This window comes from Cetorhinus maximus, chromosome 18 (assembly GCF_964194155.1).
Source record: "Cetorhinus maximus chromosome 18, sCetMax3.hap1.1, whole genome shotgun sequence".
NCBI classification, from domain to species: domain Eukaryota; kingdom Metazoa; phylum Chordata; class Chondrichthyes; order Lamniformes; family Cetorhinidae; genus Cetorhinus; species Cetorhinus maximus.
In genome coordinates this window covers 28,107,601-28,134,242 of record NC_135896.1, presented here as the reverse complement: position 1 = coordinate 28,134,242, position 26,642 = coordinate 28,107,601, and the positions used below count along the sequence as shown (strand labels likewise).

The following is a 26,642-nucleotide window of genomic DNA, read 5'->3' as shown; positions in this document are numbered from 1 at the left end:
GCCGCAGTGGTGGCCTGGCAGTCCGCGGTCTAGCGCAGCCGCAGTGGTTACCAGGTAGATGGGACAATGTTGCTGTGATTCAGTCACTTCGACGATGTCTTGGCCTCTTTTTGTCGCCATAGATAGACACCCTGCTTCCTGGTGAATGTGTTCGCGGTGAAGGACGTTCCGCTGTCTGCCTGGGGGTTGGTGAGTGTCCGTGTGTGCGACACACACGCCGCGGCCTCCGGTTAGCGCAGAGCCGCGGGAAGCAGGAGAGGGCGCCATGTCTAACCCTAGGCCTCAACGCTAAAATTCAGGGTCGACGCTTTAATTTTTCCGGGTTTCTCCCTCCCACTCTGATCCGAGACTTTTGTAGCTCCCGATAGCCACTCTTATTGCCTGTGTTGTAAACGTTGATTTTTCTTTTCTATGGGTTGTGCATAATCTTCGGATATTATCGGATTACGAGGGTGTTTCATGGCTGTATGCTTAGTGTTATGTAACTGCGCTTTTACTGATTGAAAATGGTTTGCCATTTGAAAGCCTATTGGAGAATGGACATTACCATTTTGTGGGGTTACTTCACGAACAAATATTTTAATGTTCACCGTGTAAACAAAATTCCAACTATTTGAAACCGTCCGAAATGATTATAAATGTCATTATCAGATTGTTAAAACCATTCAGCAGGGTTTTAAGTATGTTTTAAAAAAGCAGTGATAAAGGTTAGTACAAAAAGTCACTTCAGATGCTAACAACATTATTAATTTGATAGATTTTTCAGCTGCTAAAGTAGCTAAAACACTCCCACAGTGGTAGTTCGTGGAGATCTAATTATTGCTGACCAACATTTGAAAGAGGTCAGAGTAGACAGAAATAATCCTCATGGTACGAGAAAAAAACACCTGCATCTCTTCAATTTGGAATTTCTTAATTGCTAACAAAATGACAGCAGAACCTTATTATAGACTTGAAATATGCTCAGATCATCTCCTCTGCTGGGTTTGAAGGTATTCCTTATGATATTTAACAAACACAATAAGTACTTACCCCAAGGATAATTATAATAAGGTACAATTTTGCTTTGTAGATGGGGGTTTGTTTTTTTAATTCTCCCCACATATTTTACAAATGCTGTACAGTTTATCTTCTCTTACTTTTTCATGTTTTCATGCTATCAATTGTTTAATATGCTTCCCAGCTTTGCAATGGTGCTTGATTGAAATGGAACATAGTGGACCCTTGAGCCTTTGTCCTCTAAGGAAATGCAAATTTCATTTCTGTTGTGAAATCTTAACCTTCAACCACTTCACTAGTATTTCTACTTTTCAAAAGTAGCTTTCTTGACTAATATGCTCTTACTGTATAGCGTAATGTATTTTAGATTTATGCCATTTTAAGTAAAGAACATATGCATATTATGCTATTACTGCATATAAGATGCATTAATTTTGCATTTATTTTAGAACAATATATATTACATGTATCACCAGTTGAATGAACTTAAGGATTAAGTAGATAACTTAACTGCATTGATTGGTGAAAAGATCTTGCCTTGAATTAAGTGACCACCTAATGCATTATAATTGAAACCCTTCCCAGTAACAAAATGAAATGATTAAGGCTGGGGTAATGGTGGAAGTGAACACATTTGAGGTGCAGCAGAAAGCATGATTCAGCTCTGCTGTATTGGAAACTCATCTGTGTTTATATAAAACTAATTCTATGATTGACCTTACTGATGAAACTAATATATTGGCAAATCCATCTATGATTCCTAATCAAATTATTCAGAAACAACGAAAATAATTTCTTCATGTTAGAATAATGCAAACCACCAAATTCCATTTTTGTATATAAAAAAACATGTCTTTGTCCAAGTATCTTGCCTGAAAGAAAGAATGCTACTTTTGGCGCTTGGTGAGTTAGTTTGCAATTTGCTTACATTCAGTCTTCTGAGATACTTTGAGGGTTGGGTTCGAATTAGCTAATCAAACTCCACTGAATAGAAGGCCTTGGCTCAGTGTTCAATGGGTTCAAGTCCCACTTCAGAAATGCAAATGCATAATCTGTGCTGGTACGTCAGTGTTATACTGAGCAAATGCTGTACTGTCAGAGGTATCTGTTTGTGCTGCCAGGTGAGCATTAAAAATCCCATGGCACTACTTGTAGCCTAGGGAAGCTCTCCTGGCATCCTGACCAATATTTATTCCTCAATCAACATCACTAAAAACAGATTAGCTGGTTAATTATTTTCTGTGCCAATAATAGGGCCTTTCTGTGTGTAAATTGGCTGCTGTTGCTGACATTAAAAATAGTGACGACACATCAAAAGTAATTCATAGGCTATAAAGTGCTTTTGGATGTCCTGAAGTTGTGGAAGAAACTATATATGCAAGCTGATGTTAAAAACGCTAATAAAACATTTGCGCACTTGCTCCTCAGAGATTCTCCTTCCTATGCTTGCATACTAATTATCTCCCTGGAGTCATCCTCTTCTGACTGAGTCATCCCTTTTGCACTATTGTGGAGAGTACCAATTTATTAATATAGTTTGTATTATTAGTCATAAAACTAGGCAGTTAAAAATAAATTAGACTAAAATAATTATATAACTGATTAAATACTGTTAAATGCTAGGATCCAGTACTCTTTTGCTAGATTATTCGCTAAATGGAAATTTTAACGAGCCAGTATTAGCAGTTGGTGACTTTACAAGCCAGTTCTACTCCTGCAGTAAATACAGAAAACGATTTGCCAGTTCCACAGATTATAGTGGCCTTCCTCTGAATTTTCCTACTTTGTGGCCTGGCTAAGAACTGATACCACTCACCAATTTTTTGTGTTGCAGATTAGACTGCAAGTCAGCCAGTGTCAACTCATCAGGATATGTTTGTGATTAATCTTAAATGCTTTGCAGTATTGTTAATTATATAAGTTCTCTAACATTTTTTTAAAAATCAGGGTAAGGTTTTAAAAATACAAATAGATTTCCTCCACTCCAGCTTGAAGAGATGCGATAGTGACCTTACTGTGTCTCTTACTGTACCATGCACTGTCTGGGAAACTGAGTAAGGCAGCAAGTGTGTGGCTACGTGCAGCTGCGTTCTCCTTTGCCTGCCTATGTGCAAAGTTGGAGTACTGGCCAGGGAGTAGTATTAGGACCAGGGAGCTGAAATTAATTTTTGAAACTTTGCCAAATTACCCTTTTATTTGGCAAATTGTTTATGATGATATTAGAAATTCTACAACAATCTACACCAGTTAAGGGCGTACATAATTTTGAGGATCTTAGGCAGATTCCCATCTGTTAAGTGTATGGAAAGGAGAGTGCTCACATTTAAGAAATTCCCATGGAAATGCAAATCCAAAATTGGTGCCGATTATCTGCCCTTGTTGCCCAGTGAAGCCATATTGCAGCAGTTACTGTGGTAGGGTAGGGGGTGAAAGATAACAGTTAACAGCTTTCTGTTAAGCATGCTTGAGAAAGGCTATTGACCTTTAACAGTCAGGTTATTTTCTACCACATCCTGGGTCGAATGCTTTTAACTCAAGTGACACAAGTTCATGAATGACCTTTTGAGGTTTTTAAAAACCAGCATTTGCCACAAATGTACATCAGATTTATCAGAATATGCAAGAAAGAAAACTTAACATTTAAGGGGATGATCCTTTAGAACAGTTCAGGGTTAAGCACTGATATTTACATTCTGACACTGATGTTGGTTGTGAATATAAGAAAGAATGTATCGCAAAATATCAAAGCTGCTTGTGAGTTAATTTATAGCTTGGCACCATTATCCTATATAAGCCTTGTGAATCTAGTGACCCAGGGCTTATAATCACGTGTACTTCACCCTAGTGTGTTGTCTTTCAAATGTAATTTCTCAAATTTGGAAAGGCAAAATCTGTACTTGTATTTCAGACTATTTTTCATAGTTTTCATTCTGTGTTTACTTGAACTACATATGCCAATCATTGCACTTCACTGAAACCCTAGCAACTAATTTCGTCCAATTTTTATATCTTGTTTTTATGGTGAGTCATTTATGCAGATTGACATTGGAATTAATAGCTGATCAGTTATCTGAATTATTCACTGGTCTGTACAAAATTTTTAGAAAAATCATAGTAAATTGTTTAAGATAAGCTTGCCTTTCAACGGTCCTGCTATTGTAAAAGTTTAACATTGTTTAGGAATTTTCTTTTTGCTGAAGAAGTTTATTGGGAGAAACCCAGTTTTCACCAGCTGCAGGTCAACTGTAATAGAGATTATACCTATGTTTCTGCTGTTGTAAGTACATTCATTGAGTGTCTGGAAAATTGAAAAATGTTTGTTTCCTTTCTCTTCAGTGTTGAACGTTTTGGCGGAAAAATGGGAGCGTTTCTGGACAAGCCAAAGATGGAAAAACATAATGCCCGTGGTGAGGGGAACGATCTGCATTATGGACTGAGCAGCATGCAAGGTTGGCGAATTGAGATGGAAGATGCACACACAGCTGTCATTGGACTACCACATGGACTTGAAGCATGGTCATTCTTCGCAGTCTACGATGGGCATGCTGGATCCCAAGTTGCCAGATATTGCTGTGAGCATTTGTTAGATCACATCACCAACACCCAGGATTTCAAAGTTACTGATGGCATGACCGAGCCTACTGTAGAGAAAGTAAAAAGTGGAATCCGAACAGGTTTCCTGCAGATAGATGAGCATATGCGAACAATCTCTGAAAAGCGGCATGGATCAGATAGAAGTGGGTCAACGGCAGTGGGTGTCATGGTTTCACCCAAGCACATTTACTTCATCAACTGTGGAGACTCACGAGGTTTGCTCTGTAGAAATGGACAGGTTCATTTCTTCACACAAGATCACAAACCAAGCAATCCACTAGAGAAAGAGCGCATCCAGAATGCTGGTGGCTCAGTCATGATTCAGCGTGTGAATGGTTCCCTTGCCGTTTCGAGGGCTCTTGGAGACTTTGATTACAAGTGTGTCCATGGGAAGGGTCCAACGGAGCAGCTTGTCTCACCAGAACCTGAAGTTTATGAAATTGAAAGAACGGAGGAAGACCAGTTTATTATCTTAGCATGTGATGGTATTTGGGATGTCATGGGGAATGAAGAGATCTGTGAATTTGTTAAATCCAGACTAGAAGTTAGCGATGACCTTGAGAAAGTTTGTAACCAGATTGTTGACACGTGCTTGTACAAGGTATATATGAGGCCCTTTCCATTTTTTATCTTTTACTCTTCATCTTTTTACATTTGTTATAAATGGTCTCCAAACAAAACATACATTAGGTCTTTTAGCCTGCAGTCCTGAATTACCCCTTTCTATGAGGATAAACCAGTTTTTGACATATTGTATGAGCTGGCAGTAAGTTCTGGAGGAAATTGTATCTGCAGCTGCATTCTCCTTAGTCTGGCTAAATGGGAGCATTGGCTGGCTAATATCAGGACCAGATAGTTGAAGTTATTTATTGGCCCATAGCTGATTTTTTTTTTAAAGAAAGATTCCATCATTTCTGTTGGAATAAATAAGTCAAAATTATTCCTAACATCAGCAAATATAAATTTTGGGTCTAGTGGCACAATGTATAATGTCATTAAGTGATGGGGTGTCAAAATGTAGGCATGCTTTCTCAGCTGGCAAGTTAGGAGCTTGGACAGGTCATTAATAAGAGGTATTGTGTGGAAGTTCGCCACTCGAGAGGAAAGCAAAACCAAATGTCATTCAAGGCAATCTACACAATGCAGTATTTGTTTACAGAGCAGCAAATTCATGAGACTTGATTTCATGTATAAAATGAGATAAAAAGAAATGCAGCCACTGTGCAATCACTGATCAGAAACCATGCTTTGAATTAGCAAGGATTATCTGTTGACAGCAGCATGTTTTTGTGAAGTAAAGATAACGTAAATGGTTGCATTAACATTGGGATAGTTGCCAAAATTTTCCACAGGCTAACAACTTGAACTTTGCTAATGTTGTTTATTACCTTGTGTGCTGATCACACTGTAAAGGGAATATCTGATCAATTGCATTATTAAGAAGTTTCCACATTCTTCACACTGGAATTATTTATGGTTGATGTAGGATTTCAACAAATGTAAATGGATGCATAACTTTAGAAATTGTGAGCAGACCCTTGACTTTGGCGGGGAGGGGGGGGGTGGAAACATGTGGTAATTGTCAGAATTAGCAAAGTCGTTATGGCACAGAAGGCAGCCACTCAGCTAATCGAGTCCACACCAGCTCTCTGTAGAGCAGTCCAATCAGTCCCATTACCCCGCTGTATCCCTGTAATCCTGCTTGTTTATTTCCCTCAAGTGCCTATCCAGTTTCCTTTTCAAATCATTAATGTCTCCGCTTCCACCACATGTGTAGGCAGCAAGTTCCACCAATGGTCATTACCATTCAGAATTTAAAGTTCCTCCTCACATTGCAACCCTCCCCCTCATCTCTTGCCCAAAACCTTAAGCCTGTGTCCCCTGGTCCTTATATCTAATGGGAGCAGCTTTTCTTTGTTTCCCTTACCTAAACCTGTTATAATCTTGTACACCTCTAACAAAGCTCCCTTCAATCTCCTTTGCTCAAAAGAGAACAGCCCCACTTGCTTCAATTATTTGCTACTCAAAGTTGAATAAGGCATGAGACTCTTATTACTGAGGTCCCTTTGTTATCTAGATGATTTGACCAAGGTAATACATTGAACTCATAGATGTACTGAGCTATTCAGAATTTATGTATCTGCACAGTAACATAGATGGTGAGTGATGATAGGATGAGCAATTTTGGGCTTGGCAAAAAGAAGGCAGATAGAAACAATTGCTGATGCCAGCATTTCAAAGTCATGCTTTAAGTTGTTTCCTATTCCAGATATTGGTGCTAAGGAATGAAACATGATTTCCAAATATGTCACCTTGTAATATTTCCTCCTTGGCCCAGTAATGGGGATGAAATTCCTAAATATTAAGTAAATGTGGATAAAAAGTTACAAATTCCCACTTTGCTCATATTTACTTTCTTTTCTTAAAAGTAACAAAGGCAGAGATTTCACTTGATCTATCTAAACCCCAAAGCGGAAGTACAGCCCGTCTTTCAGTTCATGTTTCTGCTTTCCCTGGCATTTGTCAAAGCGACGGCCACTTTTGTGTGTGGCTCCCTACTCGACAGTAGCTAGATTTTCCTTTTTAGCCGGCGCAGCACGATGGGCTGAATGGGTTCTTTCTGTGCCGTAACTTTTCTATTATTCTATGGATTGAAATAGCACTAGCTTATTTTATGTAGGGCATTTACAGGTGGCAAAGAGACCACCCTGTTAGTCTCAGCTGGAGGCACGCCCAGGCCCTAGTGGTGAAAGGACAACGTGTGCCATTTTTGTGCTAGCTAGTCTCTTAGGATGGATCAAGAGGTTACCCACAATTCAGTTTTAATGAATCTTCAAAGCAAACAAAACCTTACTTTAGCTCTTAAATTAGTCTTGGTTTACGAAATTTGGAAAAGACTAAATTTCAGTCATCCTTGTTTTTTTAAATTGCGTGTGTATTGTATGAAGACAATGTTACACTAAGCAAGTAAAGAAATAACCTGCATTTACATAGCTGACATCCCAATGTGCTCCATTAGCAAAGGATTTTTCTTTGAAGTATTGTCAATGTGATTATATAGGTAAATGTGGCAGCCAATTTGCACACAACTGAACTATACTGAAATGTCAAACTAGATTGTACTGGAACGGGGTCCCACAAATATCTGACATGGGTAAGAGTGGTACCATTGAACCAAGCTAATACTAATTGCTTATAGTCTGAGGGCCATTTCCAGTCATCTGAACACCAGTGGTAAGGATTGTTCTGTCCACCCGTCAGTTTGCTAATAGTGGCTTTACTGTAGTCTTTGACCTGGCGAACTTCAACTATGATTAGCGTAGTTTTAGGATTCATAATAAACACATCAATTTATATACATACATTGTGAACTCCATAGCACTAAATTTTCTTTGAATCAGATATTGCTTTAGTTTAAGGTACAGCTGTCTGAGAAACTGCATTCCTCATTTAAAACAAAAACAAAAATACCTGGAAAAACTCTGGCCTGACAGCATCTGCGGAGAGGGATACAGTTGACGTTTCGAGTCCATGTGACCCTTCATCAGAACTAAGACATATAGAAATGGGATGAAATATAAGCTGGTAGAGTGGTGTGGGTGGGACAGGTAGAGCTCGATAGGGGGCCAGTGATAGGTGGAGGCCAAGAAGAAACTGCCAAAGATGTCATAGACAAAAGGACAAAGGGGTGTTGGTCATGGTGATATTATCTAAAAGATGTGCTAATGGGGACATTAAGGGTAGCATGCTGGACAAGCTAGTGGCAGGTGGCCCTGGTGGGGGGGGAAGGGATCAAAATGAGCTTAAAGGTGGAGATGAAACAATAGATTGGAATAAATTTAAAAATAGAAGGAAAAGAAAAATATTTGTGAAAAAATTTTTAAATTATTGGGAAAGGGGGGATCGGAAAGGGGGTGGGGATGGAGGAGAGAGTTCATGATCTGAAATTGTTGAACTCAATATTCAGTCCAGAAGACTATAAAGTGCCTAGTCGGAAGATGAGGTGCTGTTGCTCCAGTTTGCGTTGAGCTTCACTGGAACATTGCAGCAGGCCAAGGACGGACATGTGGGCATGAGAGCAGGGTGGTGTGTTGAAATGGCAAGCGACAGGGAGGTCTGGGTCATGCTTGCGGACAGACCAGCATCCGCAGTATTCTGCTCTTATCCATTCCTCATTTGTTTATTGTGATGACTTTTTTCATTACTGTCGCAAACAAGTACTTACCAGAAAACGCCCACTATTTGGGGAGATACAAAGATTAATAGAAAACAGTTGAAGTTGTGCAATTGTGATGATAAAGTACTAGGATAACTAACATGAAGTGAATAAGAGTGGGTAGGAAAAAGTAGATTGACAAAAGATTGAGAAAAATTGCATATAGAAATTAGAATCAAAATGGAGGAAAAGGATAAACGTTGGATAAAGGATATCCATTGTAATTCTTCTTAATCCAGCTTAAAATGTTGATCAAATTTAGTAGTCTGGCTGTTAAATGTTTGGGGATGGTAGTCATTGAAAAAAACATGCTCGTGATATTCAGGTCCTTACAGTTATTTTTGTCTTTATTATAATACATTTTAGCTTCCTGTACAGTGGAACTAACATTAACTCTCATGTAAAGATCTTACCATTTTAAGTTTTGTGTTACTAGTATTAGACTGCTATATATAATCTGTTTATAAATTTAGAAGTTTTTCAACAGTGTCCACCATCTATTAATATGTTTCTTGTGTCTGTGCACACTTCCTGCTGAATTTTTCTATTATAAGTTCCTAAGCAGGAGGATGTAATTACAGCATGAAAACTTTATATAGGCAGATCCCATTATAAATGTGGATGGAGAAATTTATGTGCAAAAATAGAAATAAGGATAGAATGTATCAGCTTAAAGTGGGAACTGCATTATGCCCAGTTCTTTTGGGTCAATTGTTCTACACCCTCCAATACAAATTCCTCTGTAGTCTTTAGTTGGTGTAACATAGTGGTGAATTGACAAGCATTTCTTTTTAATTTACTGCACCTTATGCATTAAAGGAATGTTCTAGAGATGTTCAATACTCTTTTAAGATTTGTCTGTAAAATACACATCCGTTTCATTTTAACAAAACAAAATAAGGCAGCTGGGATTTTCTTTGCTGCATTTTCGAAACTGAATATAAGAACATAAGAAATAGGAACAGGAGTAGACCATTCAGCCCCTTGAGCCTGCTCCACCCTTCAATAAGATCATGGCTGATGACCTTGTGTTTTGATTTCCACATTCCCATCTGTGGAACCCCAACTGGGGTTCAGAAATCTAAGTTTTTTTTTACTGCTTTTATGAATATATGTTCCTCAGTTAATATTAGCAAAACGACACACTATGAGCATAAAACAGAGAAACTTGCATTATTATTGTTGAAAAAAGAAACATGATGTTGAAGCTTTTCATCTTGCACTCATAAAAGAATGACAGATTTCAAAAGAAGCAACAATTTATACTTCATGAGAAAAGGGGTGCTGATTCATTGGCAAATCTACTCTAATTGGCCAAGACATTGCCATGGCAAATGCACCAGGGAGCTATTGTTCCCCCATGTTGTTGCTTATTTAAAAAAAGGTGCAAAGTCTGCAGATATTTCATTTGCCTGCAGAGGACAGGTCCCTGCCTATGAATATATGTAGCTTCTAGCAAGCGATAGTGAGCTACGTTGTGAGCCCAACTGAATCTTAAATTGGTTGTTAGTGTAATTCTTAGCACATTTGGGATTGTTCAGCAAGTGCTGCCCAATTGCAGAATCATATCTAATGTTAGACATGTTCTGAGTTTTGCAAGCTGGTGAGTTTCTACCTGGACTGTTTTACTGAACAGCAAAAGGAGGCAAAAACCCCCCATGTTCTCTTGTTGAATTGGCTTCTCACTTTCTATCTTGAAGTTTGGTTTAAAATGTGTGTGACTGAGACTATTTTCTCCCCTCAAACAGGGTAGTCGAGACAACATGAGTGTCGTATTGATTTGCTTTCCAAATGCACCAAAGGTATCACCTGAAGCAGTGAAGAGAGAGGCTGAGCTGGACAAGTATCTGGAGAACAAAGTGGAAGGTGGAGCATCTAAAAAAACACTTGCTGCTAAGTAAAATAACTTAAATTAAAGTGTTAACCCTCTAAGTTCATTAATGTGAACTGGACAACTAAATTCTATAAATCTTTATCTTCTGTTGCTCCTGAATGAACTTAAGTGATTCTGTACTTCATTGCAGTACTGGATACAATGCCTAATATCTGATAGGTTTTGTTACAATAGCATAAATTTAAAATTATGCTTTTCTAAAACTTCCTCTGTGCTGTCATAAATATAAGTCTGAGCTTAGAGGGGTAACTTCTACATAAATACTGTAAGTTAGAGCTTTCAATTGCATATCTTGTAGTATATATTGTAGAATAGTCAGTGCTGTCACTGCTTTATACTAGCACTTGACGTTTTGGTTGTGGAGACCATTTCACATGCAGGATAACTTAAACCCCAATAATTCTGAATCAGCCGCAAGGTTATGTGCCATTATAGTCTTTGTGTCCAATTTAACAATGCACAATGCTGCTAGTGTGATGATTTACTGGTAGTTGGTTCAGGTTTTATGAAGGCTGTCATTTATAAAATGTAGCTGTGGCCTGGAAACGTTGCCACTTAGTTTCTGCCAGCCAAAAAAATTGAAATTGTCACTTGTTTGTGTATGTAATTGTATGATACTAATCAGAATGTTGCACGAGATTGAAGCAGAACATCTGTCTGTAATGGAAGATTATGCACAAAGGCATCCTTGGCAGAACTGTGCCATTTTGAAACAGGTCTATGCCTTTGTTTCAAGTTCTCAAAACTTGAGTTAATTCTATGTAGTTTCTAACATTTGTTCAGTTAGACAGGAAAAAGGAATGACCATAAATAATGTTTATTTATCCACAGCTAATATTAAACAATTGTTGGGGATAAGTTGCCACTTCATTATGAAACTGTTGAAACGACATTTGCCACTTCATCGATACTCTTTAAAATGATTAAAAATTGAAAATTCCAGGCTGTCTGATTGCTGCTGCAGTAAAATTTCGGGTTGCTAGATTGAAATCACAGCCTGGACTGTGTTCCCACTAGATGGTGCACATCATGTACGATGGAAGGGTAGACAAGGCAGGTGTGGGTACACCTACACCACATGGATTGCAATGGTTCAGGAAGGCGTCTCACCACCATGTCCTCAAGGGATCGGTATTAAATGCTGGCCTTGCCAGTGACGCACACATCTCATGCAAGAATTTAAAAAACGATAATTGATGAGATATTCAAAGTGCATTTCCTGAAGATTAATATGAGATCTGCACTGATGTGGTTGTGAGGCTATCCCACTTAGTGTATATTCCCAGGACAGCTATAAACTGAATATTAAAACAAATTGAGGTATGGCAACACTTGACTACAGTATAACATTTCTACAGCATGCTATATTTTGAGGGCAATTAACATAAGATAAGGCACTTTAGATCTGAACTTGCATCTAAATTGATGTCTGTATAAAACTACTGCCTGATGAGCATTACATTGGCATCAATTCAGAATGCATGAGTCAGACTAAGTCGGGAATACCTCAAAGGTCATCTTGCAAACAATTTCAGGCCCAAATCTGATCTCTGATCTGCAAGAATTTAAATAACAATAATTGGTGAGACAGTCAAAGTGCATTTCCTGAAGGTTAATATGAGATCTGCACTGATATGGTTGGGAGGCTATCCCACTTAGTGTATACTCTCAGGACAACCATAAACTGGATATTAAAACAAATTGAGGTATGGCAACACTTGACTACAGTATAACATTTCTACAACATGCTATATTTTTAGAGGGCAATTCACATATGATAGGGCACTTTAGATCTGAACTTGCATCTAAATTGATATCTGTATAAAGCTACTGCCTGATAAGGATTACATTGACATCAATTCAGAATGCATGAATCAGACTAAGTAGGGAATACCTCAAAGGTCATCTTGCAACCAATTCCAGACCCAAACCTGATTTCTGAAACTTGTCCTCAGGATTGATTGGGAAAGTCTTGTCTGCCTATGAACAAAATGCTTTGAACATTTGACTGGTTAATATTCAACATGTGTGCTTGTTGTAGTTTAGTGAGAGTGCAATGTACCTGTGTATGTGCAAGCCATATTCTAATTTTTAAGCATTCTGTTTTAAAAATTTATGCATCACTTTTTGAGGATGTTATTTTCGTAAACTTCTGGTACATTAATTAGCAGTGTTATCTCTACCTTATAGTTTGACCTTGCAATCCCCTATTAGTACACTTTACAAGCTACATTCCAAGTGATTATTAACCCTTTTCCTTTTTGATAAAATAACTTTCTTAATTGTATTTACTTAACAGAATATAAACCTGTTTAAATTATGTTTGGATGGTGTGCTTGGAATTGCTGGGATCTGTCATTAAAAATAATACATGCATAATATACCTGGTGAAGGCCTTAAGTGAAGCAATAATGACTAAAGGTGTGTATGTAAGAATAGTGCGCAATGCGGGGTATGTATTATTAAATAAAGTGACATCAAATGTGTGCTAATAGATGCATTACATTCCAAGAGTGCATCTGTAATACACACCTTTCAGTTGATTATTGCTATTATATAATGCCTGATTTTATCTAGAAATGCCAATTTTGCTGAATTCTATGATGAGCCTGTAACTCTTGCATGTCAGCAATTTTTTAAAAATGTTTCATTTCACAATTATAAAGTACCCTGATGCCCAGATCTGTCTGTAACAGTCTGATTTGACTATTTCATTCTTTCTCTTTACCCTGGCTACACCTCCCCTAATATACAGCTGAATTTGTAAATTTGTGTGGGGAAGCTGCAGATGAACCTTTTATTTTGCATTAGTCCAGTACAATCATATCATTTAATCTACCTTCACTTTGGGGAAGGTTTAGACTTATTTAACTGAATGCAAAATTGATGCCTAGATTCATGTGGTCGGTGCTTCCTATTAGTCCACAATTTAAAAAATAATTTTTTTACTTTTCACCCTGCCTTCACTCCACAGGGTGGGAGCAGCAGGGACATTTTGTATTTTAGTAAACTCATAGGATTTTAAGCAACAGAAAAAGGCATTGAATAATGTGCTTCAAAGCAGGTGATTTAACAGAAACTTTTCCATAGTGACACTTTAGCTAACATTGAAACATACAATTGGTTGGCATCCTACAGATAGGTGCAACAGACATGCACATAGGAAGAAATCAAGTCATGATAATCACTTGCTAAAATTCATGCCTGTTATATTAGAACTTTATTCTGTGGAAGTATCTTTTGATCTCCCTTGTCTGTGTCTGGTAACAGCAGTTTATTTGACTTTGTTGCAGAAGAAAAGATGAGGTACTAAATTGATCAACTTTTTGCCATTTTGTCTCTACATCTTTAGTCAAATAAGACTGTAAGAAGGTATTTAAGGAAATATATTGTGACGAAAGAAGTGATTAATGTAATGTCACTTGCTTAATGTTTGCACACAAACTCTAGTGTCACTATCATCTGATATGCATAACATCAAGTAGTTTAGTTATGGTTTGAAATATATGGGTAGTAAGTGGCTTTGAATCTTTTATTTTTGTATAGTAAATTATACAAATAGGAATATTAAAATACAGCATACCAATGTAGATAATATGTTAGCCATATTTATAAAGTTATGTTAAAAAGCTATTCTAATAAAGACATTTACTGAATCAATTCTGAGATCTTTGAATTTTTTTGTTTGGCTAAGTCTTAGGAAGCATTTATAGAATATTTCGGTAAATTTGTTATGCTGTCAGCTAGCCCTAATTAGTGCTGAAGGCAATTCTTCAAATTGTTCTGTTTAACAACTGTTTGTACTCCGACCAGTAAGTTTTCTCTCTCTTTATGTTGTAAATCTTGTTGATGTTAAAGAGGCCCACTAAATTTGGGTTATTGATGTTTTCCAATCCAAAACTTAGTAGTTGTAATGCACTGTTTAAAATGTTAATGAATTGTTTTTGTTCTGTGTCCTCAGATCATTATCTAATCAGATTTCAAATATTTTTCCTATTAACAGAATGTTCCATTGTTGTACTTTAGCAACAAAGCTCTCAAAAATCTATCTGATAATTGTATGATCGGAATATTGAGATTATAGTTACCTCATGAGAAAGTACATCAAATTCTGTTCTGGTGCATTACATTGATGTTTCACAGTTGCTGCTTAGTTGTTTTAGTATTTCAAATTTTGAAGTTCTGATATATGCATACAGCTTTGATATGCACATCCCACTGACCTGGAAGTCCTTCTGATTCCCCAGAAATCTGTGAGAAGCAGGGTGCTGAGGGGGTACCAGGTCTAGTCCACGTGATGCGTGCTTTGTCGTCGGAGAGCATTCCAAACCTCCCACCAGGAGGTGAACTGGCCAGCAAGTGAGTGTACAATGTGTGGAATCATAACCATTAACTAAAAATCTATTTGCACTGTTGAAAGGAACTTAAAGGGGGCTGCTAATCATCTGCAAATATAGCTTCCTTTTCCAGCATATCACTTGGCTTCTTAACTGACTTTTTTTAATGGTGTGAACGGATGCTATTCCTAGAGCAAAGAGAAGAAACTTTGACCGACTCAGCATTTCAGTACAGCATATTTGATTTTGAAAAGTAGTGGTAATGAATATCTTGTGGATGATCTGAAAACGTAACTTGTTGGTGTATATTAATGGGGCAGTATATAATCAGTTATGTTTTATACATAGTGATTAACAGTCCCATTTTAACCCCTTACAGTGCAAAATAAAATGAATGTTCTTTCATCACAGCATTAATGCTGAAAGTTATAGGTGCTACAAATTAAATGGTTGGTACATTCTAACATACGTAGTGGCACAAAGTCTAGTATTTATTTAAATGCACAAAATGGATAACCAATAAATGTTGTCCCTTACGGGTGGCTTTGATCTGCTAATGTACTTAAAATTTGGGAATTATTATAATTTTAAAGTTGCAATATCCTTTTTGGGCTTCTTGAGTTGTATTGAAACCTATCAAATTAAACCTGTTGTTTGCCTTCACAAATACAGGGCCTCTTTGCCTTAGAGTTCTATGTGCAGCCTTGTCAGGGAGTTCATTCAATTCCTGTTCAAATGGAAAGAAAACAATCTGAATAAGATATGAAAAGGATACTGCAGCTATTTAAGTGAAGTTTTGCATGGTTATGGTGGATTGGGAGAAGAAATTTGCATGCTCATTTGATTTCTGTTCATTGAAAAAATATGTTTGTAACCTTCAATTCATAGCACAATCTAAGTATGCCTTACAACTAATGTAGCTAAAGCAGTAAGTTGGCATTTCTTTGTTTTTATAAATGTAACAATATTGCATAATTTATTTCTAATACAGTTAGGAAATTCCTGACATTGCCTCACTTGTTAAGATAATGGCCCTGAGTACCTAGCATGGAAACAATCTGATTTCAATATGAAAAGTAGTCTATATGTAATGCAAAAAGTCCAATTATACGATCATGAACCATCTTTACCCCTCATGAGTTTGTTGTTTTTCTTCTGAGAGTAAATAATGCCATGCAATTAGCAAGTCAGATGAATACGGTTAGGTATGTCACATGTAAGTCACTTAAATTAGTGCCCAGATGACCATGTAAGCCGCTAGAAAATAGGATAGAGATAACGTATGAATATAAGTCTGTCAATTTTCTTTGGGAAAATTTGTTTTATAAATAAATTGCACTGAAACTATTTTAGAGAAATTTTATTTTTGTTGCCGATTGTTACTAAATTTATTTAAAAAAAACTTAAAATTATCCACAAATTCGAAATCCAAATCTTAGTCTAATTCATGTAACTGTGTGGTGGGAGTTGGATGCTGGGGGGTGGGTTGGGGGGTGAACCCTGAAAGTAATAATCCAGACAATTGCATCTTGAATTCAGTTATTTAAAAATGAAACTATTCTCTATTCCCCTTAAGACCATTTGTGCATTGTGTGCTTCCTAACCATAACCATAATTTGTAAATATGTGGCGAGCTATCATTTTCTCATCAGTTTTTCATTTTATATTGAGTTGCATATAGGACTCTCACAATCTGATATAAAAGTTGTTCTGAATGTGATAATTTGCAGGAATTGAAAAGCTTCACGCTGCAAACCATTTGTATGTGCTTTCTGGTAATATTGCAGATGAAAAAAAAAGTAAAATTTGGTGGTAACCTTGAAAGTTTGACAGATTAAGATGCAATAACAATAGCAATTGCATTCATATAGCACCTTTAATGCAGTAAAATGTCCCATGATATTTCACATGAAAGTTATTGAACAAAATTTGACACTGAACCACATAAAGCAATATTGGGATAGGTGATCAAAAGCTTGGTTAGAGGTAGATTTTAAGGAGCATCTTCAAGGAGGAAAGAAAGGTGAGTCGGGGCAAAGGTTCAAGGAAGGAATTCCAGAGTTTAGGGCCTTGGTATTTGAAAGTACAACTGCCAATATTAGAGCAATTAAAATAGGAGATGCACAAAAGACCAGAATTGGAAGATTGCTGAGAATTAGAGGGTTGCAGGCTGGAAGAGTTTACAGAGTTAGAGAGGGATGAGACCATGGAGGGATTTAAAAAAAAAACAAGGATGAGGGTTTTAAAATTTGAGGCGTTGCTTAACTGTAAGCAACATAAGTCAATAAATACAAATATGATGGGTTAAATGGAACTTATGAGTTAGAATATAGGTCACAGAGTTTTTGGAGGGTGGAAGATAGGAGGTTAGCTAGGACAGCATTGGAGTAACCACATCTATAGGTAGCAAAGTGATGGATGAGAGTTTCAGCAGCAAATGAGCTGAGGCAGAGGCTGAACTGGCAATGTTACGGGGCGGAAGTAGATGGTCTTGATGATGAACATGAAAGTAGATGGTCTTGGTGATGTGTGGTTGGAAGCTTAGTGCCATGTCAGGTACAACAACAAGGTTGCGAGTGGTCTGGTTTGGCCTGAGACATTTGCCAGGGAGAGGGATGGAGTCAGTTGCTAGAGAATGGAGTTTATGGTGGGAACTGAAGACAATGACTTTGGTCTTCCCAATATTTAATTCAAGCAAATTTCTGAACATTGGGAAAGCAGTGTGACAATTTAGAGATGATGGTGGAGTCAAAAAGTGAAGGTGAGGTAGAGCTGGATTTTGTACACCTGGAAGCTGGCTTTGCATTTTCAGATGATGTTGCTGAGTGGCAGCAATAGGCAGGAGCCAGGAAAAGGTTCTTGAAAGACTCCAGAGGTAATGAAGTGGAAAGTGAAGCCATTGGAGGTAATTCCCTGGCTATGGCTGGATATATACGAATGGAACCAGACAAGGCTAGTCCTACTCAGTTGAACAAATCCAACTTTGACAAATATTCAGTAAAGTAAACTTTAGATTAAATTCAGGTGTACTTTTAAACTGAAAAAGAATGCTATAAAGTAAAAATGATTCTGGCCAAAATAACTTGTGCTGTAAACGCCAACAATGATGGTTACTTGTGCGAACTTTGCTGAAAACCATTTTGACTTTGTATATCAATTTGTTTGGAGCACTTAAATGTAAGCCATTCCCCATTGAGAACTAACTTACTGTTGCAATTTATGAAGGTTAATAAAACTGAATAAAATTGTGAACTCAATATGGTTTGCCACACAAAGGCAACAAAAATGGAGCTGTACGTATAGGTCCTCCTATGGCAATCAAAAGTAAGTGGCATTTTCATTTGCTATCGTAATTTAACTTTATTTTTTTATAAACATTTGATAGTTCAATCAACTGGTGCTCTATAGTAGTTGATGAATGATTTTTCAATGTAAATTTTATAAACCTTTAACCTGCTCTCACTAGTATAGAACCATCTTAAGTAGGTTTTAATAAAGCTGATGCACAATTTGCTATTTTGACACTTCTGAAATCAAGAAACTACATGCCAGTGAATGGTTGAAAACATTTTGGATGTTGAGAATGCTTATTTTGAATTGACATACGTGCAGCACTGTCATCATTTATTTTAGTAACATCAGGTTGTGAGAAGTCAAATTAAAAAGTTCTGGATGATTTGTTGAAGCTTTAATTTTGAGAAATGAATTACAAATCATTCTGCAACTTCAAAAGCATTTTTATTTTACATATCCATTTTATGTTAATATACTCTTGAATATGCACCTGAAAAAACAATTTTCAATTTTAACTTAAGTTTTTTATTTACTTTAGGCGGAGTGTTGTCGAAGCAGTTTACAGCAGACTGAATCCCTATAGGGCTGACGCAGTGAGTAACCACACTTCTAAAGCAAATGCTTTAATGCTTATCATTTCTATCTAGGAAACTTGTATAATTGTATTAGTGAACCCCTTTATTTATGGCTAGAACCAATAAATGTTAATAGCATTATGATATAAATTCTGAGCCTTTCTGCTTAAGATAAAGTTGTTTCCAAACTCAAAACCTACCATTAGTAGCAATGGTACTTGTGTGTTGTTAAAACATTTTCACATTACCGATAGTGTTAATAAAAAGAAACTGCTAAATGATAGAATATTGCAGTGCAGAAGGAGGCCATTTGGTGTGTTGTGCCTGTGCTGGCTTTTTGAAGAAGGTATCCAGTTTGGTCCCACATCCCAGCCTTTTCTCCCAAGTACATTTCCAATTGCCTTTTGAAAGTTACTGTGGGATCTGATTCGCTTCAGTTTTCAGTTAGCGTGTTCCAGATCTTAATGACTTTCTGTATGGAAAGAATTCTCATTTCCCCTCTCATCCTTCTCCCAATTGTTTTAAATCTATGACTTCAGATTACTGGCCCACTTGCCAGAGCAAATATGGAGAAACTATTAAAAGCTCTCATAATTTTGAATGCCTCTATTCAGTCTCCTAATATCCTTCTCTGCTGTAAGGAGAACAATCCCAGGTTTTCCAATCTCTCTGCATTTATATTCCCTCATCCATTTTATCACCCTGGCATAGCTCCTCTGTAACCCCCAAAGGTGATAACATCCTTCCTAAAGTGTGATGACCAGAATCATAAACAATACAACAGCTGAGACTCAACCAGTAACTTGTAAAAGTTTGACATGACTTCCTTGTTTTTGTATTCAGTGCCCTTTTTACAAAGCTAAGTGTGTCCTGTGTACTTTTTTTAACTGCCTTATCAACTTGCCTTGCCTTCAAAGATTTGCGAATGTTTACTCAAAGGTCCCTCTGCTCTTGCATCCCCTAAAAATAGCACTGTTTCGGCTATACTGCCTCTCATGTTCCTCTCAAAATGCATCACCTGACACTTAATCTGCATTAAATTGCATCTGTTTTATGTCTACCCAATTCACCAGTATATGTCCTCCTTAAGTCTATTACTATCCTGTTTGCTATTTACTATGTTGCCACATTTTGTATCATCTACAAACTTCAAAATTGTACTCTTTACACACAAGTCTGGATCATTTCTATATAACAAGCAAAGCAATAGTTCTAATCTCGATCGCTGGCACCCCACTGCATACTTCTCTCTAGTCAGAAAAACATCTGTTCACCACTGCACTCTCTCCTAACCAGTGGCCAATTACATACCCAAGTTATCATAATCCCTTTAATACCGTGTGTTTATATTTTCCTAAATAAGTCTGTTAAATGGTACTTTATCAAACATCTTTTTAAAGTCCATATGTAAACATCTACGCTATCTTCATCGAACATCTCTTGTCACTTTATCAAAGAATTCAATCAGTCAAAAGTGCAGCACGGAGGGATCTGGGTGTTCTTGTGCATGAAGCACAAAATGTTAGCATGGAGGTGCAGCAAGTAATAAAGGCAAATGGAATTTTGGCATGTATTGCTAGGGGGTTAGAGTTTAAAAGTAGGGAAGTCTTGTTACAACTGTACAGGGTGTTGGTGAGGCCTCACCTGGAGTACTGTTTACAGTTTTGGTCCCCATATTTAAGAAAGGATATACTGGCATTGGAGGCAGTTCAAAAGAGATTAACTAGGCTGACACCTGGGATGACGGGGTTGACTTATCGTGAATGACTAAACAGGTTAGGCCTTTATTCATTAGAGTTTAGAAGAATGAAGGGTGATCTTATTGAAACGTACAAGATTCTGAGGGGGCTTGACAGGGTAGATGTTGAGAAGATGTTTCCACTAGTGGGGGAGTCTCAAACCAGGGGACATAGTTACAGAATAAGGGGGCACTCATTTAAAACAGATGTGAAGGAATTTCTTCTCTAAGAGGATGCGATAGTCTGGAATTCTCTACCCCAGAGAATTGTGGAGGCTAGATCACTGAAAGTATTTAAAGAGGAGGTAGATAGATATTTGAAATATCGGGGAGTTGAGGGCTATGAGGAGCTGGCACGGGCAGCTTGAGGGGCCAAATGGCCTACTCCTGCTCCTATTTCTTATGTCCTTATGTTTCGTTTGACAAACATGATCAATCTTTAAATTAATGCTGGCTGTCTCTTATTAACCCCTGTTTCTCCAAGTGAGAATTAATTTTGTCCTTGATAATAGTCTCTAATAGTTTTGCCATCACTACAATAGCAGCTTTTATTTATATAGAAAAGCCAAATACTGCAGATGCTGGAAATGTGAAATAAGAACAAAAAATGCTAGAAAACCCAGCAGGTCAGACAGCATCTGTGGGGAGAGAGAAACAGAGTTAATGGTTCAGGTCGATGACCTTTAATCAGAACTTGTCCTTGTTATTTGTCCACACCAATACATCTGCCTTTAGAGTAAATTTCAAATACAACATTGCAACTGAAGTGTCAAGCTGACCAAATTAGATACAATGATGGCTAAACAGCAAAGTGCCAAGAAATGCTTCTAAAGGAATAAAACACTGAAATGGCTCTTTTATTACATCCTAGATTGTAATGTATATTCCTGTAATTTGCAGAAACCAGTAATAACTCTGGTAATTGTGACCAATTTTTAAAAAAAATAGTATATCTAATGCAGGCAGAATTGCTTAAATTTTGTCTGACACTGTCATCCATCACAATGACAGTCTTCAAATTATCTACTACCCCCCCCTAAATAGTAGCACAACCAGTCCCACTATCCTCCTTTGCTTGTGAACACCTGTTTTTACTCTGAACCTCCCTTTTTAATTCCATTTATTTCCTCCAAGTAAAAGACCTCTTTGACACACCACTTCAACACTGCCTTCCATTCTGATCTCTTTGCAGGGTTTGGAAAAAAACAATGTTTTTACTTATTTTCTCCAAAGTGCAATCATTTGGTTAGGAATATATGTCAATAGGTCCTCTGGTAGCTCCTGCAGTTCTTCACACAACAGTTTTCAATCTGCAGTGTCACGGCGAGGCATTAGGTTGAATCAAGCCACTGTTCCTTGGAGGGGAAAAATCTTGTCCAACCTCATAGATCACAACTGAGCTTAAGGATTTTTGACCCCAAATGAGGGCGAGCATGGAGGAGGATGGGCACAAAAATTCAAGCTGCCTGTCAGTTTGCCAGCTCCATCCTTCCCTGGGACCATTTTAGGATGGGGGTGACCAGGGTTACCTGACCACAAACCAGGGGCAGCCAATTGAGCTGGTTAAAGGCCTATTAATGCCAATGGTCAGAGGCCAACTAGAATTTTCCAGTCGGCTTGCAAGCCCCGCTGAGGTACTGGAAACCCTGAGGTGGCCCTTCCTTTCTGGCCACAGCTGTAACAGAGGCGCTGCACAGTGGTGACCTTGCTGCTGATTGTATTTTAAAATTTAAAATCTAAGAAGGTTAAGGAGATGGCTTCTCAAAATGGAAGTGTCCTCGGTGCATGCACTGTCTCTCTCGTGCGTTCTCACTTACCGAACTGCAGACTTCATCTCTCGATCTGGAGGGCCTCCTAATGGGGAGCCTGACCTTCATCCTTAATTGGCCTACCCTCTGGCCATTAATTGGCCAACTTGGGGGAAATTCATTGCCCTGTGACTCCCTCTTTCAGTGCAGTATTGTGACCCCTACTTGACCTTGACATCTGGTCTCAACCCAAAGGGGAAAATGTCTGCCCAAATGTCAGCAAAACCAGAAATTGGAGCAATTTGGAAAATTTTGAGTCATATCAGGAATATCTTGTTTGAAGCAATTTACTTTTGAAACCAGGGATGGAAGCTGTAACTTGAACTTAAGTTGATGTTCCCGCAATATAAAAAGTGTAAAATTAGAGGATCATCAAACTTAATTTAGGGTTGTTTTTAGGATCTGAGCATAAAGTTTTGGCTGCCTGATTTTTTTTGTTGCAATGTGATTGAGACTGTGACTTAGGAATAACATTTGCAGGTTACAATTTGAGCTGAAGCCATGTAAGATTAGAGAAAATTTGAAGCAGCATCAAAGCTTACAACCCTAAATAAGAAAGCGTGAGTTCCTCACATATTCGTTTATCAAGTAGCAGTATCAAATCTAAGATTTGACTTTGTTCCTCAAAGTATGACCATACAATTTCTTCTTTTTTCTGTTCTTATTCTTTGGTCCCTTTTTCCTTTCCAGTTCTTTTTGCACACAGTTGGCAATCTGAATAAGTCAGATAAAAGGGTCTTACACCAAACCTTGGCTTGCTTTACCATTCTTTACTTTAGCATGTGAAATATAGTTTGTGCTCATGGAGTGTTAGAGGATAAAGAAGGAGCTAAACACTCAGTAAAGGATTGCCAACTTGGAATACAGCAAAGAAGAATTAAAGGTGGGGGAGAAATAGTGTTGCTGTTTACAGGTGGGCAGGTTGCTTCTGATATTTAGCTTCTGGAAAGTTATCTCCCTCAAAGTTGTGAATAAAAGTTTCCAGTACTCGTGTGATACCTGTGTGCAACAGCATGCTGTCTTTATACTGTGCATTTTGCACTGAGTTTTTTTAAATAATGGGAAAATGTTTACATTTGGGATAATATTTGTGCAAGCAGAAGCACCCCCTAGATGTGCTTTCATTGCATTTAACCCATTTTTTAAACAGTGCTTTCAGTCAGCGAGAACTACCCAGAGGCTGAAGGCCAGAAAACAGTCTGCTGTCTGCATGTTTGCTCATGGGTGCATTGATCTCTACCAGCTCCTATCCCCATTGATCTGAGTATGTAGTATAGTTGTAACTCCCTCCACAGCTGCTGTCAGAACTGGTAAATGTGGTGTAATGGAAGTATAAAACTTCATGCTATTCATAACAGACTCTGAAGGTATATTAGGTATATTCTTCTTGCTATCCTTTGGAATTGTATAGCCTTAAACTAATAGGAGAAAAAAATTAGTCGCATCAATTATTTGTTTATAATCGTCTTACTTGAAAGTTTTAAGTTACATCACATATTGAAGATGATAGAACCATAGTTACAAGGGATGAGCTCTCACTTCTTCAGATTAAATTGATGCAACAAGATGTACTAAGTAGTCAGATGTATTACATACCTGGCCCTCGGGGCCCCTACCCAGACCTCTCTCCATTACACTGATGACTTTTGCCAATGTGAGATTGCAGCTGTCTCCCAAGTGTATCCTTACTGCTGTAACTGGAAGGATTGACTCAACAACAGGCTTTGTTGTTCTGTGATCAGCCAATTTCCAAAGCACAATATTGGTTTCACCAGTTGTATATTTTTACTTTTCTTTTCTCACTTCCTACTAATTTGCATCCCTTACCCTTCAAGAATTTTTTCTGCTGGTGTGTGATGCCCCATCAGAACTAGGAAATCCTGTTTGATTAGAGCTGATACACTGTCTTATGAATTTTAAGTGCTATTACAATAGATTCCTTTTATCTGCTGTTATGTTTAAAGTTTTAATTTAAAAAGTCATTGCTCAGTTATACCAGAAAGTAACACTTGTGAAATTTGGAATTTAGAATAGCTACTCAGTTTTGTTAATCAGTATTTGATCACAGTGTAAGAGATGAATTGTGTGAATGGACAGGTTGACTTTGACTGAGATTGTTAAAATCCAAAGCCACTGGAGAGAGTGTTGGCAGCTAGTGGGAATTTATATTAAATATCTACCACCTAAATTTAAGTTTTGCACGTTATTTTAATGAAAACTATAAATCCAGTCCAAGTTATTATGGTTCTTAACTCTTTACAGTCTGGCTTGTCTAGATATTTCTGCACCTTTTGGCACTCCAGACTTTAAAGGGTTATGCTTCTGTTTTTTCTTTATCAAGGAACCTCCATCCCCTGATGATATGTGGTAGCTGCCAACCAGGAAGCTTGCTTACGTCCACAATCAAGACCATCACATATCCGCGAATCACAAGTCTGCAAAACACTGTTTGATTTTGCGAAGGAAGTTCAAAAAGGGTGTGAATACAATACCAGAATTCAGTGACCAGTCATGATTCACCCAGGATCTGATTTAATTACGGTGGCTGAAAATACAGAAGATTGAATTATTTCTGCTATAAATTGGGCATTGTTTGATTTAATCTTATTGACTTCAAAGTGCAATTCTGTCTTTTTATTAAAAACTTGCTTCTATTTAATGGAATATGACCTCCTTACAAAGTGTATTATATAGAAAAACTAACTGATGTCCCTGTGGCACAGAAGTAGCAGCCATGTATTTAGTTTATCAAAAGAAGAATCCTCTTCATCCAAAGAAGTTTTGTTCCAATCTTTAAATTGAGCCTCGGGTAAGCTGTTCTTCAAATTATGTCCCAATACCAGAGATTATAAATGCTCTGTAAATTTTAATTTGGGCTTAGGCAGGCCAAGATCTTGTAGAATTGCTCATTTGTAGGGTATGTCACAGATTAAACTTGAATCATAACATCCACATTACTGTAGGTATTTTAAAGCTGACATTACACTGCTGGGGCAAGTGATTTATTGAGAATTATATAATGCCCTGTCTCTAATTTTGAAAAGTCTAGCTAAGGTATGTACATTGTTAAATGGCAGAATGCCCTATGTTCTTGCTCTTAAATAAAATATCTACCACACTCTAGATTTTCACAGCATTTTACTTAACAGTTAGTTATAATATTGTATACTTTAATGCTGCATTTCCACTTTGACGCCTTTCCACTTCCAAAAATTAAAATGTTGCTTACTTATCTTCATGGATTTAAGCCTTCATTTATCTATAATCAGCTAGATGGACAGAGACCAAACCACAGATGTCGAGCATTAATATTGCTGTATCAACTGATAGATATATTGCCTGTAATAGTGAAGGTCATTTGGTTAGGTTTTTTTTCCACCCAGGAGATGGCGACCTTTTACTAGGTCATTTTATTTAGCCAAATCACCAAGAATGGTAATGCTGATAGCATTATTGGCCAGTGGGTTGGATTGTCCAGTTGTTCAGCCAGCACTGGAATGGCAGTTTGTGACCACAGATCGATCGGTAGTGAGCTGCTTTATTGTTGTGCTTTGGAATGTCAAAATACTTCCACCATTGATCGGATGCATTTAGAATCTTTATATATGATCTCTAATCAACCAAACCTTTTAGTTGTTTTCTTTACTATTATGTATTAATGATACAAAGGTAAGAATGCCTTTCTAAAATCAAAGGAGTGAGAAATGGATGCATTATTGCACTTCATTAAGCAATCATTATTATTTGACAATCCATGGCATTATATAATAACCTCAATGTATCCTTAAAGGGTAAATAACACACAAGATTAATTTAGGCTGGTCTTGTGTCCCAAGTAATTCAAAATTGCACATTTTTCAAAATTGCTTTCAATGTTTATTTGTATTTAATATTTTATAATCAATATTTGGTAACATTAGACTAAATCTTTCATTAATTGCTTTCCAGCAGTGGAGGATTAAACAAAAAAAATGAGGTCTATTTCAGGGTGGGAAAGTTTTATATAAAGTATGTTGTCCTGAGGACATGTGTTTTGATGGTACAGATTGTCTGGAGGTAGATCTGCATGTTCAGTGGGTTTAAATACATGGAAAGGAATTGGTTATGACACTGGATCAGGTTTCCATATACCACTGTGAGTAGACAGTTTAATACAAGTGACTGTTGAATGAGCTTCCAGCTGTTTT

General features: G+C 37.4%; 1 protein-coding gene across 2 annotated transcripts; it reads left to right on the top strand.

Annotated features, from left to right (window-relative positions):
• ppm1aa (protein phosphatase, Mg2+/Mn2+ dependent, 1Aa) lies at window positions 1-25,573 on the top strand. 2 transcript variants are annotated; one of them, XM_078562272.1, is made up of 6 exons: window positions 1-189; window positions 4,336-5,194; window positions 10,558-10,675; window positions 14,951-15,062; window positions 18,873-18,927; window positions 24,797-25,573. In XM_078562272.1, the coding sequence occupies exons 2-6, from the start codon at window positions 4,358-4,360 to the stop codon at window positions 24,824-24,826; spliced, it is 1,152 nt and encodes a 383-aa protein (XP_078418398.1). In that variant the 5' UTR covers window positions 1-189; window positions 4,336-4,357; the 3' UTR covers window positions 24,827-25,573. The 2 variants fall into 2 exon arrangements, with proteins under 2 accessions (XP_078418398.1, XP_078418399.1); XM_078562273.1 differs by lacking the exon at window positions 1-189 and adding an exon at window positions 257-388.
• The last annotated feature ends 1,069 nt before the right edge of the window (window positions 25,574-26,642 follow it).